Consider the following 18,107-nt stretch of genomic DNA (forward strand, 5'->3'; position numbering starts at 1 on the left):
AGGTCAGCTCAGCCCCGTTTAAACCAGTCTCCAATGGGTAGGCAGAGCGGGCAGTACAAACCATCAAACAGAGCCTTAAACGAGTCACAGAAGGATTGTTGGCCCGATATTGGAACAGGTTGGGCACATGGGATTTTAGAATTACTGCTCATGTGGAGGTTAAATACCAACAGAGTGACTGGGCCAGATGGCTTATTTCCAATTTGTAAATCCCCCGAAACATCACCGTCTTCCACCCCCGCCCCCAAAAAACCTGGAAACAGAGCACATCAAGCCTAGTGCTTGCTTTGTTGCCGAAGTTCATGGACAATGTGTGTCATTTAACATAAATAATTTTATTGGGAATGAATAGCATAACAATTCTCAGAAGTACTGTATTTTACTAAACATTTTAACCATTTGATAATTAGATTAAGAATATTGCATAAACATTTATTTGTGGTAAAATAAAGAGAATTATGGAGTTTATAATGCTGTCTCTGTTCCGTAGGATGTAGATATTTGTTATTAAGAATATTTATTCATTTGTTTGAAGTACAGCATCTCTACGAAGATCTTCATATACTTATTGTAACTGTAGGCAAAGCTGCAGAGTAGAAGAAATATAAAGGAGAACACCACAGAGACAACAATTGTGCCGTCCTTCCTGTAATCACACAGAATCTTTTATTATTAATAGACATGGCTTGAATAGCAGGACATTTGGAAAAGCAAAATTCAGTCAGGCAGAGTCAGCATGGATTTATGAAAGGGAAGTCATGTTTGACAAATTTGTTGGAGTTCTTTGAGGATGTAACGAACAGGGTGGATAAAGGGGAACCAGTAGATGTGGTGTATTTGGACTTCCAGAAGGCATTTGACAAGGTGCCACATAAAAGGTTACATCACAAGATAAAGGTTCATGGGGTTGGGGGTAATATATTAGCATGGATAGAGGATTGGCTAACTAACAGAAAACAGAGAATTGGGATAAATGGTTCATTCTCAGGTTCGCAATCAGAAACTAGTGGGGTGCCGCAGGGATCAGTGCTGGGACCCCAACTACTTACAATCTATATTAACGACTTGGAAGAAAGGACCGAGTGTAACGTAGCCAAGTTTGCTGACGATACAAAGATGGGAGGAAAAGCAATGTGTGAGGCGGACACAAACAATCTGCAAAAGGACATAGATAGGCTAAGTGAGTGGGCAAAAATTTGGCAGATGGAGGAAAATGTTGGAGGTCATGCACTTTGACAGAAAAAAATCAAAGAGCAAGTTATTATTTAAATGGAGAAAGATTGCAAAATGCTGCAGTTCAGCAGGACCTGGGGGTACTTGTGCATGAAACACAAAAGGATAGTATGCAGGTTCAGCAAGTGATCAGGAAGGTCAATGGTATCTTGGCCTTTATTGTAAAGGGGATGGAGTATGTCATAGCAGCGCATTTGGAAAGAGGTGACATGATTAGTCCAAGTCAGCATGGATTTGTGAAAGGAAAATAATGCTTGACAAATCTTCTGGAATTTTTTGAGGATGTTTCCATTAGAGTGGACAAGGGAGAACCAGTTGATGTGGTGTATTTGGACTATCAGAAGGCTTTCGACAAGGTCCCACACAAGAGATTAATGTGCAAAGTTAAAGCACAAGGGATTGGGGGTAGTGTGCTGACGTGGATTGAGAACTGGTTGGCAGACAGGAAGCAGAGTAGGAGTAAATGGATACTTTTCAGAATGGCAGGCAGTGACTAGTGGGGCACCACAAGGTTCTGTGCTGGGGCCCCAGCTGTTTACATTGTACATTAATGATTTAGACGAGGGGATTAAATGTAGTATCTCCAAATTTGCGGATGACACTAAGTTGGGTGGCAGTGTGAGCTGCGAGGAGGATGCTATGAGGTTGCAGAGTGACTTGGATAGGTTAGGTGAGTGGGCAAATGCATGGCAGATGAAGTATGATGTGGATAGATGTGAGGTTATCCACTTTGGTGGTAAAAACAGAGAGACAGACTATTATCTGAATGGTGTCAGATTAGGAAAAGGGGAGGTGCAACGAGACCTGGGTGTCATGGTACATCAGTCATTGAAGGTTGGCATGCAGGTACAGCAGGCGGTTAAGAAAGCAAATGGCATGTTGGCCTTCATAGCAAGGGGATTTGAGTACAGGGGCAGGGAGTTGTTACTACAGTTGTACAGGGCCTTGGTGAGGCCACACCTGGAGTATTGTGTACTCTTTTGGTCTCCTAACTTGAGGAAGGACATTCTTGCTATTGAGGGAGTGCAGCGAAGGTTCACCAGACTGATTCCCGGGATGGTGGGACTGACATTTCAAGAAAGACTGGATCAACTGGGCTTGTATTCACTGGAGTTCAGAAGAATGAGAGGGGATCTCATAGAAACGATTAAAATTCTGACGGGTTTAGACAGGTTAGATGCAGGAAGAATGTTTCCAATGTTGGGGAAGTCCAGAACCAGGGGTCACAGTCTAAGGATAAGGGGTAAGCCATTTAGGACCGAGATAAGGAGAAACTTCTTCACCCAGAGAGTGGTGAACCTGTGAAATTCTCTACCACAGAAAGTTGTTGAGGCCAATTCACTAAATATATTCAAAAAGAAGTTAGATGTCGTCCTTACTACTAGGGGGATCAAGGGGTATGGCGAGAAAAAAGGAATGGGGTACTGAAATTGCATGTTCAGCCATGAACTCATTGAATGGCGGTGCAGGCTCGAAGGACCGAATGGCCTACTGCTGCACCTAGGGAAGTCTTGCTACAGCTATATAAGGTATTGGTGAAGCCACACCTGGAATACTGCGTGCAGTTTTGGTTTCCATAGTTACGAAACGATATACTTGCTTTGGAGGCAGTTCAGAGAAGGTTCACTAGGTTGATTTCGGGGATGAGGGGGTTGACTTATGAGGAAAGGTTGAGTAGGTTGGGCCTTTACTGATTGGAATTCAGAAGAATGAGAGGTGATCTTATCAAAAGGTATAAGATCATGAGGGGGCTTGACAAGGTGGATGCAGAGAGGATATTTCCACTGAAGGGGGAGACTAGAACTAGAGGGCATGATCTTAGAATAAGGGGCCGCCCATTAAAAACAGAGATGAGGAGAAATTTCTTCTCTCAGAGAGTTGTAAATCTGTGGAATTCTCTGCCTCAGAGAGCTGTGGAAGCTGGGACATTGAATAAATTTAAGACAGAAATAGACAGTTTCTTAAACGATAAGGGGATAAGGGGTTATGTGGAGCGGGCAGAGAAGTGGAACTGAGTCCATGATCAGATCAGCCATGATCTTATTAAATGGTGGAGCAGGCTCGAGGGGCCGTATGGCCTACACCTGCTTACTCAGAGAGTTGTTAACCTGTGGAATTCCCTGCTGCAGAGAGTTGTTGATGCCAGTTCATTGGATATATTCAAGAGTGAGTTAGATATGGCCCTTACGGCTAAGGGGATCAAGAGGTATGGAGCGAAAGCAGTAAAGGGGTACTGAGGGAATGATCAGCCATGATCTTATTGAATGGCGGTGCAGGCTCGAAGGGCCTACTCCTGCACCTATATTCTGTGTTTCTATGTTTCTATGTTTGTATTTCTTATGTTCTTATGTTCTTATGAATGCTTTATAAATTGCAGGTAATATATATTTATGAAGCTAACATAGTGATGTTCTCAAGAGAATTTTTAATGTAATTTGAATTATCCCTAATTTCTCCAGATGGTACAGCTTTTGTACTTTTTGACACATATATTCTCAAATAAAATATTATTTGATTTCTGTGGTTGTGAAGTTATAACCATATGGTAGGACTCATCCATGTTATGAGAATCCTTAGCAGTGTCAACAAGCTCATCTGCTAGACTCACTGCAATGGCCTTCATTATAATTTCAAGTTTTCAACTGAACCACTTTCTCTCTTGACAGTTTAATAGTGATTTCCATAAACAGACTGGGTGCCACACAATCTGGAAGCTTTTCTTTTTTTATGATCTGTCCTTTGCTGAGGCGTGTACCTGAACTTTCACTGATCTGCTTACTGAATTTTACATAGTCTTGTGCTGCAACACTTCAAATACTAAATACAGTCCAGATTTTCACAGATTAAAGTGACTAATTAATTTTTTTACAACAGAAAAATGAAACATAAACTGAGACAGCTACTGGTGCACGCCCGGCGCGCAGATCGGGAAATTGCACACTCCCACCCCATGGCTTTATGCCCGTCAGCTTTAATGGACAAAACATCACAGCCTGGGAGTGTACAGTTGCTCAATATGTACTCCAGGCATATGCCAGAAGCCGTCACAGAGGAATTCTTACAGAAATATGAAACATAAAAGTTTGGCAAATATGAATAATATATCTGAATATACATACAACAAGACGTGCCAAAATAAGTCAATTGCACTTTGTCAAAACTACAAAAGAAATAAGACAGTTTCTTATGGTTCAACAAAGCCTGAATTTCAGGCAAAGAAAATTCAGCATGTTTTGGTTTCTACTTGTAGTATATGAAATCATAATGTGTGAAGATTGGATCGGAGCAGGTCGGGAGCAGCGAGACCCATAAAAGGGGCCAAGCAGTCGGGAGAAGCTAGATGGTGCAGGGTCAAAAAGCAAAAAGCAAAATAGAAGTGTAAAAAGAAATCAAAGTGTGATGTCACAGCCAAGTGGGTAAGTGATTGGTTGGTTGATTAGTGAGTACTTTTTCTTTTTCTTTTCTTATTGGTAGGAAACCTTTGGCATTGTTGCCAAATTAAGTTAATCTAACGGTTAAGTCATGGCGGGAGAGCCCAGAGCCATGTCATGCTCCTCCTGTGCTAAGTGGAAAGTCAGAGACACTGGAAACTATGTGTGCGGGAAGTGTGTCCAGCTGCAGCTCCTTACAGACCGCATTGCAGCATTGGAGCTGCGCATGGATACACTCTGGGGCATCCATGATGCTCAGGATGTTGTGGATAGCACTTTTAGTGAGTTGGTCACACCGCAGGTAAAGGTTACACAGGCAGATAGGGAATGGGTGACCATCAGGAAGAGCAGGGGTCACCTCCCTCCAAAACAGATATACCGTTTTGGATACTGCTGAGGGAGGTGGCCCATCAGGGGAAGGCAGCAGCGGCCATGTTCATGGCACCAGGGGTGACTCTGATGCACAGGAGGACAGCAAAAAGAATGGGAGAGCTATAGTGATGGGGGATTCTATTGTAAGGGGAATAGATAGGCATTTCTGCCACCACAAACGAGACTCCAGGATGGTATTTTGCCTCCCTGGTGCAAGAGTCAAGGATGTCTCGGACCAGCTGCAGGGTATCCTGGAGGGGGAGGGTGAACAGCCAGCTATCATGGTGCATATAGGTACCAACGATATAGGTAAAAAAACGGGATGAGGTCCGACAAGCTCAATTTAGGGAGCGAGGAGTTAAATTAAAAAGTAGAACCTCAAAGGTAGTAATCTCAAGATTGCTACCAGTGCCATGTGCTAGTCAGAGTAGGAATAGCAGGATAGTTCAGTTGAATACGTGACTTGAGGAATGGTGCAAGAGGGAGGGATTCAAATTCTTGGGACATTGGAACCAGTTCGAGGGCAGGTGGGACGAGTGCAAACTGGACGGTCTGCACCTGGGCAGGACCGGAACCGATGTCCTAGGGGGAGTGTTTGCTTGTGCTGTTGGGGAGGGTTTAAATTAATATGGCAGGGGGATTGGAATCTATGCAGGGAGACAGAGGGAAGTAAAAAGGGGCTAGAAGCAAAAGGTAGGAAGGAGAAAAGTAAGATTGGAGGGCAGAGAAATCAAGGGCAAAAATCAAAAAGGGCCACATTACAACATAATTCTAAAAGAACAAAGAGTGTTAAAAAAAACAAGCCTGAAGGCTCTGAGTCTCAATGCGAGGAGCATTCGTAATAAGGTGGATGAATTAACTTTGCAGATAGCTGCTAACGGATATGATGTAATTGAGATTACGGAGACATGGCTCCAGGGTAACCAAGGCTGGGAACTCAACATCCAGGGGTATTTAATATTCAGAAAGGAAAAGGAGAAGGGGTAGCGTTACGGGTTAAAGAGGAGATTAACGCAATCGTAAGGAAGGACATTAGCTTGGATGATGTGGAATCTATATGCGTAGAGCTGCGAAACACCAAAGGGCAGAAAACATTAGTGGGAGTTGTGCACAAACCACCAAACAGTGGTAGTGAGGTTGGGGATGTCATCAAACAGGAAATTAGGGATGCGTGCAATAAAGGTACAGCAGTTATAGAAACATAGAAACATAGAAACATAGAAAATAGGTGCAGGAGCAGGCCATTCAGCCCTTCTAGCCTGCACCGCCATTCAATGAGTTCATGGCTGAACATGAAACTTCAGTACCCACTTCCTGCTTTCTCGCCATAACCCTTGATCCCCCGAGTAGTAAGGACTTCATCTAACTCCCTTTTGAATATATTTAGTGAATTGGCCTCAACTACTTTCTGTGGTAGAGAATTCCACAGGTTCACCACTCTCTGGGTGAAGAAGTTTCTCCTCATCTCGGTCCTAAATGGCTTACCCCTTATCCTTAGACTGTGACCCCTGGTTCTGGACTTCCCCAACATTGGGAACATTCTTCCTGCATCCAACCTGTCCAAACCCGTCAGAATTTTAAACGTTTCTATGAGGTCACCTCTCACTCTTCTGAACTCCAATGAATACAAGCCCAGTTGATCCAGTCTTTCTTGATAGGTCAGTCCCACCATCCCGGGAATCAGTCTGGTGAATCTTCGCTGCACTCCCTCAATAGCAAGAATGTCCTTCCTCAAGTTAGGAGACCAAAACTGTACACAATACTCCAGGTGTGGCCTCACCAAGGCCCTGTACAACTGTAGCAACACCTCCCTGCCCCTGTACTCAAATCCCCTCGCTATGAAGGCCAACATGCCATTTGCTTTCTTAACCGCCTGCTGTACCTGCATGCCAACCTTCAATGACTGATGTACCATGACACCCAGGTCTCGCTGCACCTTCCCCCTTCCTAATCTGTCACCATTCAGATAATAGTCTGTCTCTCTGTTTTTACCACCAAAGTGGATAACCTCACATTTATCCACATTATACTTCATCTGCCACGCATTTGCCCACTCACCTAACCTATCCAAGTCACTCTGCAACCTCATAGCATCCTCCTCGCAGCTCACACTGCCACCCCACTTCGTGTCATCCGCAAATTTGGAGATACTACATTTAATCCCCTCGTCTAAATCATTAATGTACAATGTAAACAGCTGGGGCCCCAGCACAGAACTTTGCGGTACCCCACTAGTCACTGCCTGCCATTCTGAAAAGTACCCATTTACTCCTACTCTTTGCTTCCTGTCTGACAACCAGTTCTCAATCCACGTCAGCACACTACCCCCAATCCCATGTGCTTTAACTTTGCACATTAATCTCCTGTGTGGGACCTTGTCGAAAGCCTTCTGAAAGTCCAAATATACCACATCAACTGGTTCTCCTTTGTCCACTTTACTGGAAACATCCTCAAAAAATTCCAGAAGATTTGTCAAGCATGATCTCCCTTTCACAAATCCATGCTGACTTGGACCTATCATGTCACCATTTTCCAAATGCGCTGCTATGACATCCTTAATAATTGATTCCATCATTTTACCCACTACTGAGGTCAGGCTGACCGGTCTATAATTCCCTGCTTTTTCTCTCCCTCCTTTTTTAAAAAGTGGGGTTACATTGGTTACCCTCCACTCGATAGGAACTGATCCAGAGTCAATGGAATGTTGGAAAATGACTGTCAATGCATCTGCTATTTCCAAGGCCACCTCCTTAAGTACTCTGGGATGCAGTCCATCAGGCCCTGGGGATTTATCGGCCTTCAATCCCATCAATTTCCCCAACACAATTTCCCGACTAATAAGAATTTCCCTCAGTTCCTCCTTACTAGACCCTCTGATGCCTTTTATATCCAGAAGGTTGTTTGTGTCCTCCTTAGTGAATACCGAAACAAAATACTTGTTCAATTGGTCTGCCATTTCTTTGTTCCCAGTTATGACTTACCCTGATTCTGAATGCAGGGGACCTACGTTTGTCTTTACTAACCTTTTTCTCTTTACATACCGATAGAAACTTTTGCAATCCGCCTTTGCAAGCTTCTTCTCGTACTCCATTTTCCCTGCCCTAATCAAACCCTTTGTCCTCCTCTGCTGAGTTCTAAATTTCTCCCAGTCCCCAGGTTCACTGCTATTTCTGGCCAATTTGTATGCCACTTCCTTGGCTTTAATACTATCCCTGATTTCCCTAGATAGCCACGGTTGAGCCACCTTCCCTTTTTTAATTTTACGTCAGATAGGAATGTACAATTGTTGTAATTCATCCATGCGGTCTCTACATGTCTGCCATTGCCCATCCACAGTCAACCCCTTAAGTATCATTCGCCAATCTATCTTAGCCAATTCACGCCTCATACCTTCAAAGTTAGCCTTCTTTAAGTTCTGGACCATGGTCTCTGAATTAACTGTTTCATTCTCCATCCTAATGCAGAATTCCACCATATTATGGTCACTCTTCCCCAAGGGGCCTCGCACAATGAGATTGTTAATTAATCCTCTCTCATTACACAACACCCAGTCTAAGATGGCCTCCCTCCTAGTTGGTGACTTTAATCTACATATACATTGGGCTAACCAAACATGGTCGCAATACTGTGGAGGAGGATTTCCTGGAGTGTATAAGGGATAGTTTTCTAGACCAATATGTCGAGGAACCAATTAGAGAGCAGGCCATCCTAGACTGGGTCTTGTGTAATGAGAAAGGATTAATTAGCAATCTTGTCGTGCGAGGCCCCTTGGGGAAGAGTGACCATAATATGGTAGAATTCTTCATTAAGATGGAGAGTGACACAGTTAATTCAGAGACTAGGGTCCTGAACTTAAAGAAAGGTAACTTCGATGGTATGAAACGCGAATTGGCTAGGCTAGACTGGCGAATGATACTTAAAGGGTTGACAGTAGATAGGCAATGGCAGACATTTAAAGCTCACATGGATGAACTACAATTGTACATCCCTGTCTGGCATAAAAATAAAACGGGGAAGGTGGCTCAACCATGCTAACAAGGGAAATTAGGGATAGTGTTGAATCCAAGAAACAGGCATATAAATTGGCCAGAAAAAGTAGCAAACCTGAGGACTGGGAGAAATTTAGAATTTAGCAAAGGAGGATTATAGGTTTAATTAGGAGGAGGAAAACAGAGTATGAGAGTAAGCTTGCAGGGAACATAAAAACTGACTGCAAAAGCTTCTATAGATATGTGAAGAGAAAAAGATTAGTGAAGACTAATGTAGGTCCCTTGCAGTCAGGAACAGGTGAATTCATAATGGGGAAACATAGAAATATAGAAAATAGGTGCAGGAGTAGGCCATTCGGCCCTTCTAGCCTGCACCGCCATTCAATGAGTTCATGGCTAAACATGCAACTTCAGTACCCCTTCAGAACAAGGAAATGGCAGACCAATTGAACAAATACTTTGGTTCTGCCTTCACTAAGGAAGACACAAATAACCTTCCGAAAATGTTAGGGAACCGAAGGTCTAACGAGAAGGAGGAACTGAGGTAACTGAGGGAAATCCTTATTAGTTAGGAAATGGTGTTAGGGAAATTGATGGGTTTGAAGGCCGATAAATCCCAGGGCCTGATAGTCTGCATCCCAGAGTACTTAAGCAAGTGGCCTAGAAATAGTAGATGCATTGCTGGTCATTTTCCAACATTCCATGGACTCTGGATCAGTTCCTATGGATTGGAGGGTAGGTAATGTAACCCCACTTTTTAAAAAAGGAGGGAGTAAGAAAACAGAGAATTATAGACCGGTTAGCATTACATCGGTAGTGGGGAAAATGCTGGAATCAATTATTAAAGATGTAATAGCAACGCATTTGGAAAGCAGTGATAGGATCGGTCCAAGTCAGCATGGATTTATGAAAGGGAAATCATGCTTGACAAATCTTGTCGAATTTTTTGAGGATGTAACTAGTAGAGTGGATAAGGAAGAACCAGTAGATGTGATGTATTTGGACTTTTAAAAGGCTTTTGACAAAGTCCCACACAAGAGATTAGTGTGCAAAATTAAGGCAAATGGGATTGGGGGTAATGTATTGACGTGGATAGAGAACTGGTTGGCAGACAGGAAGCAAAGAGTGGGAATAAATGGGTCCTTTTCAGAAGTGACTAGTGGGGTACCGCAAGGTTCAGTGCTGGGACCCCAACTATTTACAATATACATTAATGATTTAGACAAAGGAATTGAGTGTAATATCTCCAAGTTTGCAGATGACACTAAGCTGGGTGGCAATATGAGCTGTGAGGAGGATGTTAAGAGGCTGCAGGGTGACTTGGACAGGTTAGGTGAGTGGGCAAATGCATGGCAGATGCAGTATAATGTGGATAAATGTGAGGTTATCCACTTTGGTGGCAAAAACAGGAAGGCAAATTATTTGAATGGTGACAGATTAGTAAAAGGGGAGGTGCAACGAGACCTGGGTGTCATGGTACATCAGTCATTGAAAGTAGGCATGCAGGTACAGCAGGCGGTGAAGAAGGAAAATGGCATGTTGGCCTTCATAGCGAGAGGATTTGAGTATAGGAGCAGAGAGGTCTTACTGCAGTTGTACAGGGCCTCCGTGAGACCATATCTTGAGTATTGTGTGCAGTTTTGGTTTCCTAATCTGAGGAAGGACATTCTTGCTGTTGAGGGAGTGCAGTGAAGGTTCACCAGACTGATTCCCGGGATGGCAGGACTGACATATGAAGAAAGACTGGATAGACTAGGCTTATATTCACTGGAATTTAGAAGAATGAGAGGAGATGTCATAGAAACATACAAAAATCTGACAGGATTGGACAGGTTAGAAGAAGGAAGAATGTTTCCAATGTTGGGGAAGTCCAGAACCAGGGGTCACAGTCTAAGGATAAGGGGTAAGCCATCTAGGACCGAGATGAGGAGAAACTTTTTCACCCAGAGCATTGTGAACCTGTGGAATTCTCTACCACAGAAAGTTGTTGAGTCCAGTTCGTTGGATATGTTCAAAAGGGAGTTAGATGTGGCCCTTATGGCTAAAGGGATCAGGGGTATGGAGAGAAGGCAGGAATGAGGTACTGAAGTTGCATGATCAGCCATGATCATATTGAATGGTGGTGCAGGCTCGAAAAGCCGAATGGCCTGCTCCTGCACCTATTTTCTATGTTTCTATGTAACAACTCAAGCACAGATGAAATGGTGTTATTCATCTGATCACATAGCAGCATGTGCAAAGAAAATCACAAATGTTTGAATCTTCAGCATTTGACCTCAATTCTTTGAAGTAGAGAAATGTTAGAATAAATAAAGTTAAATATACAATTAATAATGGAGGAACAATTGACACAGAACACTGATGCATGTTGTAGAAGATAAGAATATGTTGTATTATTGTTTTACACCTACAGTCTCGACACCTAAAAAAACTGTTTTTGCCATGTCATTTTTGAACACTTTAGCCCTTAATTTTCTGAGGTTACACCAGTAAATATGAGCAAATGTATTATAATGGGGAATCAATAATGGAGAACAGGGAAATGGCAGAGACTTTGAACAAATATTTTGTATCGGTCTTCACGGTAGAAGACACTAAAAGCATCCTAATAATAGATAATCAAGGTGCTATAGGGAGGGGGAGCTTAAAACAATCACTATCACCAAAGAAAAAGTACTCGGTAAAATAATGGGACTAAAGGCGGACAAGTCCCCTGGACCTGATGGCTTACAACCTAGGGTCTTAAAAGATGTGGCTGCAGAAATAGTGGATGCATTGGTTGCAATCTACAAAAATTCCATGGATTCTGGAGCAGATAGGAAAACCACAAATGTAACGTCCCTATTTAAAAAAAAGAGGGAGCCAGAAAGCAGGAAAGTATAGACCAGTTAGCCTAATATCCGTTGTTGGGAAAATGCTGGAATCCATTATTAAGGAAGCAGTAGCAGTACATTTGGAAAAGCAAAATACAGTCAAGCAGAGTCAGCATGGTTTTATGAAAGGGAAATCATGTTTGACAAATTTGCTGGAGTTCTTTGAGGATGTAGCGAGCAGGGTGGATAAGGGAGAACCAGTGGATGTGGTGCATTTGGATTTCCAGAAGGCGTTCGATAAGGTGCCACATAAAAGGTTACTGCACAAGGTAAGAGCTCATGAGATTGGGGGTAATATATTAGAATGGATAGAGGATTGGCTAACTAACAGAAAACAGAGTCGGGATAAATGGGTAATTTTCCGGTTGGCAAATGGTAACTAGTGGGGTGCCACAGGGATCGGTGCTGGGGCCTCAACTATTTACAATCTATATTAATGACTTCGATGAAGGGACCGAGTGCAATGTAGCAAGTTTGCTGATGATATAAAGATGGGTGGAAAAGCAAGTTGTGAGGATGACACAAAGGGACCAAAATTGCTCACCGCTGGAAATGGGGCTCACGCACCCCGTTTCTAGTGTTTTTACCACCACGGTGGATGAGGTGGCCCCCTGAGTGAAAATCAGCTCTTGGCTTTTTTTTTCCAGCAGACCGGAAGTCGCTCATAATGACGGCGGATATACGTCGGTAAGCACACTAGAGGGGCAGAAGTTGGGGGTGGGATGGGGTGTAGTGTCTGCCGCTGTCAGTCATCAGTCTAGCGCTAATGACATCATCACGGCGCCGCATCACCACGCAGCTCCCCTTCACTTGAAGAGGAGAGCCTGCGCAATTTTTAAAGTTCGGTCCATGAGTCCACCTGGGGGCATAATTGTCTGCCCGACATGGCAGTCGGCCGACAAAAAAAAATGGCGGCAGTGGCTGTGCATCCTCCACTTTAATGGGAGTCACACCACCACTTTATAATGACTACAACCTCACTGCACCGTCTGAAAAATATTAGCTTTTGGCACCGCCCGGTAGGAGGAAGATTTTCTTGGTGGAATTGCGCTGTTGGGTGGGTGGTGCACGCACTAATGACTCACTTAGGACAGAGCGGCAGCAGTGGAGCGGTGGTGGGGGGGCGGGAGTGGGTTACCGCCGGGATGCCGCAGGATCAGAATTATGATAATGGCGGCCATTGCACGAAAAGTCGGCGGCCAATGCATTCCGCAGCGTTGCCGCCGATATCCGGTGGTAACAGGCCTTAAGGAAAGGGGCAATTTCATCTCCAAAGAATCTGCAAAGGGATATAGACAGGCTAAGTGAGTGGGCAAACATTTGGCAGATGGAGTATAATGAGGGAAAGTGTGAGGTTATCCACTTTGGTAGGAAAAAAAAAAGTAACTTATTATTTAAATGGAGAGGGATTACAAAATGCTGCAGTACAGAGGGACCCGGGGGTCCTTGTACATGAAACACAAAAAGTTAGTATGCAGGTACAGCAAGTAAGCAGGAAGGCAAATGGAATGTTGGCCTTTATTGCAAGGGGGATAGAGTATAAAAGGAGAGAAGTCCCTCTACAACTGTACAGGATATTGGTGAGGCCACACCTCAAGTACTGCGTACAGTTTTGGTATCCTTATTTAAGGAGGGATATACTGCATTGGAGGCAGTTCAGAGAAGGTTCACTAGGTTGATTCCTGAGATGAAGATGTTGACGTATGAAGAAAGGTTGAGTAGGTTGGGCCTATACTCATTGGAGTTTAGAAGAATGAGAGATGATCTTATTGAAACATATAAGATAATGAGGGGACTCGACAAGGTAGATGCGGAATGTTTCCACTCATGGGGAAATCTCAAACTAGGGGCATAGTTTTAGAATAATGGGTCACCCATTTAAAACTGAGATGAGGAGAAATTTCTTCTCTCAAAGGGTCGTAAATCTGTCCAATTCTCTGCCCCAGATTGCTGTGGAGGCTGGGTCATTGAATATATTTATGGTGGAGATAGATTTTTGAATGATAAGGGAGTGAAGGATTATGGGGAGCGGGCAGGGAAGTGGAGCTGAGCCCAGGAGCAGATCAGCCATGATCTTATTAAATGGCGGAACAGGCTCGCGGGGCCAATGGCCTACACCTGCTCCTATTTCTCATATTCTTATAATGGATGCAAATGATGCAAAGCTATCATACTGCATATTTCTCATCATTTGTGTCCTAAAATTCAAATGATGCACAAAAATTCCACTGTGCCATGCCTATTGAACAGAACACTCTTAACTCAGTAAAAATAATTCTTTACTCCCGTATTTTGTGCTGCTCAATGCAATGGATTGCACACACTACTCTAGATGATTACTTTTGTTATAGAAACTATACCTGATTAACACTCCATAGGTTTCCACAGCAAATTGAGCTGTCAATTCACAGAAACTGCAGAAACAAACAAATATAAGACTAGAAAATTAAAAGACTGGCAAATTAAAAATAACAGGAAAGTAATGGAAAATACATTCTTGAGAGAAAGTTCTGTACCTGGTGACAGTAAAACTTGGGTTGGAAAATTTCATTTATCAATGTGACTACAATGAGCCACTTTACTTTTAGGCCCAAGATGTTCAACATGTGGTCCACTGGCCATATGTGACCCCTGGCAATCGTGTACTGTTGGCCTAGGCAATCCAGTTCTAATTTATGCTCATATTTCCTATTTATCGGTTTATGCCGTTTGAATCTTTGTGAATGCCAAAGTCTGGAAAGCGCTGTTTTGGCAGATAAGTCCTAAAGCAGAACATCTACTCGTCTCAACTATTTGAGATATATGCAAATCCATGGGAACCTGGATTTAGTCTTGATGAGCCCAATTTTGGCCATGACTTGCATCAATTTTTTTGGAGTAAGTTGTTTTTCCTAGCCTAATTTAAAAAATGCTATTTTCCCGCCCCCCTCCCCCCAAAATGTGAGCCAGAGTAAGTCAGTTAGGTATGATTTTTTTAGGAGGCATACCCAGACAGTTTTGGCCATTTATGCCACTTTGGCAGCTAAAACTTACTCCAACTCGACTTAGGTCAGCGTTTGTGGCCAGCTCTGAAAAACCTTGCGGGCAGTTAAGAAATCGGCGCAGGTTAGTACATTTAAATCTCCAAGACTTACAAAGCACTTAACAAACCACAAAAAGTAATAAGCAATCAATCAATAACTAATAAAAAATAGAATTCCGACCTTTATGCCAGAATCAAGTTTTTTTTTTTAAAAGTCCCCCCCCACCACAAAACACTCTTTCTCCCCCCCCCCCCCCACCCAAAACTCTTCTCCTGCCCCCCCTCAATCAAAACTCTCAAGCACAACCATCAATAAATAAAAAATAAAACTGAAGTCCTACCTCGGCCCGGGAACTCAGTGGGCCGGCCGGCCGGTGCGGGAGGCCACTCGGCCGGGGATAGGATGCAGCGAGATCGGGGTGTCCCTTCGGCTGGGGATAGGGGCTGCGAGCATCAGGTCCTGCTCACAGCCCGCAGGACATGCTGGGAGGGCAGAAGCATGTGCGTAGACTTCACTGCGCATGCGTGCAGCTGCCGGCAGTGCTTTCTGCGCTGGTCTGTTGCTCCGGCCCCCACTTCACAATGCACACCACGCTGGGACTTCAGGGACTCGGAAGAGCGGCCAGGATGGGGCGGCTTTTTTCCGGCGCCGTTTCCAGCGCGCAAAGTCGGCGCACTTAAGGGGTTGGGCAAAATTGAGCCCCAAATGTGGGTCCCAAAGCTTTATGGTCCATGGAGTCCAAAAGCGTGGACACCACTGGATAGACCAGCTGAAGGGTAAAGATCCACTTCCTCTGGGGAGAATTTATTCACGAGTGATAATGAAACTATAAACGTTCTTTATGCAGGTTTATGATTTTGCTCAAAATAGTGAACAACAGAAATCTCCCCCATCCCCTTAATGTGCTTTAAACCCAACCTTAGAAAATGCATCTTCGACTGCACCAATGTCCATGTTTTAATATCCCACACCAAGGCTGGGATTTTGCCGATGCTCAAGAGGCGGGTTTGGAGCTGGGCCCACTATCAAATCCTAAAAGATTTATAGCGGGGCAGGATTCCGCTCTGAACCTGCCTCCGTGTCAGTTTCCCAAGTGCCGAGTCTGCCTGTGCTTTACAACTCTTTTTAGGAGACAAAAATAACCATTAGTTCAAGTGCCCCCTGATCTGGGGGACACTCCAGACACTTTTCAACTGCCCTTTTCTTAAATTGTTTTTTTGTTTTTTTTGTGTTGTTTTTGTGATTTTTTTGGGGGTCATTAAAATCATAAATTTTACAAGTGCCCCGTATAAAAGGGAAGGGGGACACTAAAACTGGCAATTAAAACAAATTAAACTTTAAAACATATAAAATCAAATTAAAATTTGGTTGCTGGGAGCCTATGCTTTACAACTCTTTTGGGGACAAAAATAACCATTAGTTCAAGTGCCCCCCGATCTGGGGGACACTCCAGACACTTTTCAACTGCCCTTTTTTGTTTTTTGGGGGTTTTTTTGTATTTTTTTGGGGGGGTTTTTTTGTGATTTTTTTTGGGCATTAAAATCATAAATTTTACAAGTGCCACCTATAAAAGGGGAGGGGGACACTAAAACCGGCAATTAAAACAAATTAAACTTTAAAACATATAAAATCAAATTAAAATTTGGTTGCCGAGGGCCTATGCTTTACAACTCTTTTGGTTGGAAACAGAAATAAACATTAGTTCAAGTGCCCCCCGATCTGGGGGACACTCCAAACACTTATCACGACCTGCTTTATAATTTTTTTTGTGTTTTTTTGGGGCCCTAAAACTGTAAATCTACAAGTGCCCCCTATAAAAGGGGAGGGGGACAGTAAAAACACGGCAATTAAAACAAATTAAACTTTAAAACATATAAAATCAAATTAAAATTTGGTTGCCAGGGGTGATGATGCACTCCAGTCCCTCCGGCGCTCACCTCTCGCGGAAGGCCGCGAGCGTACCTGTGGACACCGCGTGCTCCATCTCCAGGGACGCCCGGATGTAAGCACGGAGGAGAGGCAGGCAGTCAGGCTGAACGACCCCCTCAACCACCCGCTTCCTGGACCGGCTGATGGCACCCTTGGCCATGCCCAGGAGCAGTCCTACGAGGAGGCCCTCGGACCTACCTGCTCGTCTCCGCACAGGGTGCCCAAAGATCAGGAGTGTGGGACTAAAGTGCAACCAGAAATTGAGGAGCAGCCCCTTTAAATAATGAAACAGGGGCTGCAACCTCGTGCATTCGATAAAAACATGGATCACAGACTCTTCCAGACCGCAGAAATTGCAGGCGACCTGGGAGCCCGTGAACCGGCTTAAAAATTTGTTGCACAGGACTGCTCCGTGCACCATCCTCCAGGCCAAGTCCCCAATAAACATTGGGAGGACTCCCGCGTAGAGTGCACTCCATCGGGGCCTATGCTTTACAACTTTTTTGGTTGGAAACAGAAATAAACATTAGTTCAAGTGACCCCCGATCTGGGGGACACTTATCACGAACCTCTTTATATTTTTTTTTTTTTTGTACTTTTTTGTGCTTTTCTTTGTTTTTTTTTTACAAGTGCCCCCTATAAAAGGGGAGGGGGACACTAAAAACCCGGCAATTAAAACAAATTAAACTTTAAAACATATAAAATCAAATTAAAATTTGGTTGCCGGGCGTGATGATGCACTCCAGTCCCTCCGGTGCCCACCTCTCGCGGAAGGCCGCGAGCGTACCGGTGGACACCGCGTGCTCCATCTCCAGGGACACCCTGGACCGGATGTACGCACGGAGGAGAGGCAGGCAGTCAGGCTGAACGATCCCCTCGACCGCCCGCTGCCTGGACCGGCTGATGGCACCCTTGGCCGTGCTCAGGAGCAGTCCTACGAGGAGGCCCTCGGACCTACCTGCTCCTCTCCGCACAGGGTTCCCAAAGATCAGGAGTGTGGGACTGAAGTGCAGCCAGAAATTGAGGAGCAGCCCCTTTAAATAGTGGAACAGGGGCTGCAACCTCGCACATTCAATAAAAACGTGGAACACGGACTCTTCTAGACCGCAGAAATTGCAGGCGGCCTGGGAGCCCGTGAACCGGCTTAAAAATTTGTTGCACGGGACTGCTCCGTGCACCACCTTCCAGGCCAAGTCCCCGATAAACAGTGGGAGGACTCCCGCGTAGAGTGCACTCCATCGGCGCCTATGCTTTACA

General features: G+C 44.2%; 1 protein-coding gene across 1 annotated transcript in view; it reads right to left on the minus strand.

Moving 5' to 3' along the window:
* Positions 1-447: 447 nt before the first annotated feature.
* LOC139273868 (cation channel sperm-associated auxiliary subunit epsilon-like) overlaps positions 448-18,107 on the minus strand; it is a 252,269-nt gene continuing 234,609 nt past the window's right edge. Inside the window, exons 18-19 of the mRNA XM_070890944.1 lie at positions 14,259-14,312; positions 448-646 (exon numbers count right to left, since the gene is read on the minus strand). Of these exons, the coding sequence (XP_070747045.1) occupies positions 508-646; positions 14,259-14,312 (193 nt within the window). The 3' untranslated portion in view covers positions 448-507. The remainder of the gene's footprint in view (positions 647-14,258; positions 14,313-18,107) is intronic.

The sequence above is a fragment of the Pristiophorus japonicus genome, chromosome 9 (genome assembly GCF_044704955.1).
Source record: "Pristiophorus japonicus isolate sPriJap1 chromosome 9, sPriJap1.hap1, whole genome shotgun sequence".
In the NCBI taxonomy this organism is placed as follows: Eukaryota; Metazoa; Chordata; class Chondrichthyes; family Pristiophoridae; genus Pristiophorus; species Pristiophorus japonicus.